At 36.2% G+C, this 3,690-nt stretch overlaps 1 protein-coding gene across 1 annotated transcript; it reads right to left on the reverse strand.

Annotated features, from left to right (window-relative positions):
• Window positions 1–812: 812 nt before the first annotated feature.
• LOC145032579 (hemerythrin HHE cation-binding domain protein) lies at window positions 813–3,325 on the reverse strand. Its single transcript, XM_078981439.1, has 4 exons — window positions 2,260–3,325; window positions 1,561–1,715; window positions 1,237–1,487; window positions 813–1,135 (listed from the first exon to the last, which is right to left on the reverse strand). The coding sequence occupies exons 1-4, from the start codon at window positions 2,954–2,956 to the stop codon at window positions 1,069–1,071; spliced, it is 1,170 nt and encodes a 389-aa protein (XP_078837565.1). The 5' UTR covers window positions 2,957–3,325; the 3' UTR covers window positions 813–1,068.
• Window positions 3,326–3,690: the final 365 nt, after the last annotated feature.

The following is a 3,690-nucleotide window of genomic DNA, read 5'->3' on the forward strand; positions in this document are numbered from 1 at the left end:
ACCAACTACACGCTACCAGTTACCCGCTACCAACTAACCGCTACCCACTTCCAGCTAACAACTATTTTTGTCAAACACGCCCACTATCATTTTTTATTGTTGAGTGTGGGTGGGTTGGTATGTATCAACTCAATAGATGTACTTTCAGTCATTCGGTTATACCATCTATCATTGAACACTTTTTCTTTAGTTTAATCAACTTGGAATGTCAAAAAAGCAAATTTTGGACTCTTTCAACTTTTGATCCATCATTTTATGCATGATTATATATTAAAACATTCAAAATGTGATGGGTAAAAAGGTTAATTTTTTAGTTTGTGATGAAGAAATCCTAAAAGCAAGAGACAAGTCAAAAAAAGAAAGAAAGCCAGATGCAAAAAGAGTTGCTTGATTGGCTCCATGCCCATCCTGAATTGGTCCTACAAACAGCATAAGAACTTAGATATCATAGCATGATGATCTCAAAAAAATCTCTTCATATCTTGATTCACAATTGTAGAAAAACCGAAAACAATACAATCCATTATGCATGACCTCAATACCTCTTCATATCTAATTCAAATCAACTACTTTATCACATTAATATATTTATTTTGCCAAAAGTAAAAGTGGTTGTGTAAAAGGACACAGATAGACATATTGTTTATATAAATTACACAACCTTTAGACATACCAACTAACAAAAATGTGCCTATATTTTTTTAATAAAAGGTTGTAACAAAATCCACTAAACCAACCAGTTATGTTTTAGTTTTACCAAATTTGTTAATCTCTATAACTCATCAATCCACAATACTAATAAACAATGCACGAAAAAAACTACTAGGATGTACCAAATCCAACTGAATATACAATTTTTTTTTATGTGTAGCTACAAATCCACATATGAAAGGATTTTTTTTCCCTCTTGGTTTTTGCTGTTAATATGGAATTTGGTAACAAAAGCATACATATAATTACAATATAACCAAGCAAATCAACCAACACAACACTACTTCCTAACCACCCAAATTCTTTTTTTCTTTCTTCTTCTTTTTTCTTTTTTTTTTAATTTTCCAATCATCAATCCTATGACTTGGCCTTTAACAACAATCCCATGGTTGGTCGACCCTCATTGCGTTTTCCACTATGCTCTCTGAATCAAAAACAAAAACCCAAAATTTACATTTTGCAATTTTCTTCAAAACTTGAAAAAAAGAAACCCAAAACGGATAAATTCACAAGAAATGGACTTACTCGACTAGAAACCCGTAAATCGATCCGGCCCGATCTTTATCCGTACATCTGGTGATCAAATCAAGATAAAGCATAGCCTCATGAGGGAGAAGACCTTCCATGAAAAACCTTAGTAGGTTAGAGTGTGTGCCAGGCATCACATCTAATGATTGCTCCAACACTCTCTCTTGCTGCCCTTGAGTCAACTCAGTTGCCTCCATTAATGGTAGAACCCCACGCTCTTCCTCTTCAAAGTGCTTTTTGCAATTTTCCTGTTTTACCCACACAAACAAAAAATGTTAACCTTTTAATGACAACAGCTTTGAAATTGAAGAAAGAACAAACCTGTAATGATTTAAGGCGAGTGGTTAGGCTAAAGAGGGCGTCTTGACATGATGAGCTCCCTGAATCAAGAACTATAATGGTTTTGATGTCTTCTTTGATGCCATTCATGAGGGGTAGGTCTCTTGCGTGTTCCTCATTTACAGATTTAGATAAACCTGATTGAAGGGTATTTTAGATATTTAACTAATAGTTATACAATGTACTCAATTTGCAATCATGAGTGGATTCTAGCTTTTGCATTTTTTTTAATGCTTCATCATGAAACATCGTCACTAAAATTGCTAAAAAGCAAGTGCATTCATGTTTCAACTTAAAGCAACAATTATAGCAAGTTGATATTGCATTTAAGATTTAACAATCAAAAGAACGTATCATAGACGATTATGTATTATTATGACTAAAAGGGTCCACTTTCAGCTTTTGAGTGTAAAATGGATTTCTTGTGCAGCTTTGGAAGGCAAATCTGTTGCTTTCCGATTTACAAATTCATATGGATTTCTTGTGCGATTTCAAGATTAATAAACCTAAGAATGCTAAGTTCTGAATGGAGATATAAAAAAAATTGTCACATTTTCATGAAATAATAGAGATTCGCACTGTTAGCTGAAAGAAATATGTGCAATTTGACTTGAGAAAGTCAAAATCAATCAGATCTGTTACTCCTACTACAAACTACCAAGAACTGAAATTAAAACTTACCTCGATCTTCCCTTTCCAAAATTGGAAAGACGATCTTCTCCTCCATCTGAGCATGTTCAAGCATCACCTCCAACAGCTGAGAATAACTCTTCGCATATTTTTTCACCTCCATTCGTGCACTCCCCATCACCGGATCCCCCTTCGACCGACCGCCACGAGCCGCCAAGTCCTCCCCCCACCTCACCATTCTATCCAAATGCCACACCAAACTTTTATGCTGAAGCGCCGTCGCCGTCACCACCACCGGCGTCGTCTCATTGTACGTGTTCCAGTTGCTCAGAAGCAGCGGCTTAGGAAACTTGGCGTCCAGATAACGGAGAATGGTAACAGAAGACCCCGATATGACGTCGGATCCTAACTGAATCACCGGCGTTTCAAATCCGAAGTCGGGTTTTTCGGATGGGATGAAAAGTAGAGTCACAGGTTTGTAAAGGAGAGCGAAACGAATGTAGGAAGTGGCTGGAGAAGTCGGTGACCCGTACAGTCTAACAACCGGCAACGATGTCGTCGATGGAGACGGCAATGCTGACGGTAACGGAAGAAGGTTAGTGGCACCGGATTGATCTGTTTTCCGATAAACTTTGTCGGAGTTATCTATTTTCTGGTATGCTTTATCAGAGTTGTCTATTTTTGGGTAAAATTTGTCAGAGTTATGATCTGGGTTTGTTTTCTTTAGAGTTTTTGAACAATTTCCCATTTAAAATAGCGGTTATTGATCTGGGTAAGAGCAAAATGGGGAAAAAAAGGGCGAGGGTTTATGGTGGTTGAAGCATGTTCAAGAAACACCGGAGGATAATATGCGAAACGTAGATCGGAAGATAGAATTACAGAGTTGGAAGAGTTCCTTTACGAAAGAAAAGTTGAAAATTAGAGTGGATAATGATTTCGACTATATTCTCTCTAGGTTTCTTGCCAACGAACGCACATGGAAAGAATGGGAGTGCGTAGGGAAGGATAGAAAGGGAAGAAAGGGGTTTTGAGAGCTGCGTAAAGCTCCATGGCGCCTTTTATGGAGGGAGGCATATGGGGATGATGGAAAGGTCACTCTGACATGTCAGTGTTTACGCATCTCGCTATACAGTTCTCTCCCAAAGAGAAACTATTTTATATTGTAGGGATATATATTATTTTTTTATTTCAAAGTGTTTTTTTTTCCGCAGAATTATAAAAGTGTTTGATTTAGATCTTATAAAATATAGAATAAAACTAAAATCCAGACAAATCATCCCCAGCTTTTTTTATTTTATACTTGGTGTATTTTTTTTTAAACAACCATTTCGTGATTTCGTGACTCTTTTAGACTTTTACCATAAGCATTAAGTAATGTTTCTTTGTAATTATATAAAAACACGGCTCAAACTTGAGGATAATTGTAGGAGAAATTAAATATTCTCTTGTATTTTTTTTTCTAATCCTTTTATCCATATTAAA

Source organism: Lactuca saligna, chromosome 2 (assembly GCF_052625555.1).
Source record: "Lactuca saligna cultivar CGN05327 chromosome 2, ASM5262555v1, whole genome shotgun sequence".
NCBI classification, from domain to species: domain Eukaryota; kingdom Viridiplantae; phylum Streptophyta; class Magnoliopsida; order Asterales; family Asteraceae; genus Lactuca; species Lactuca saligna.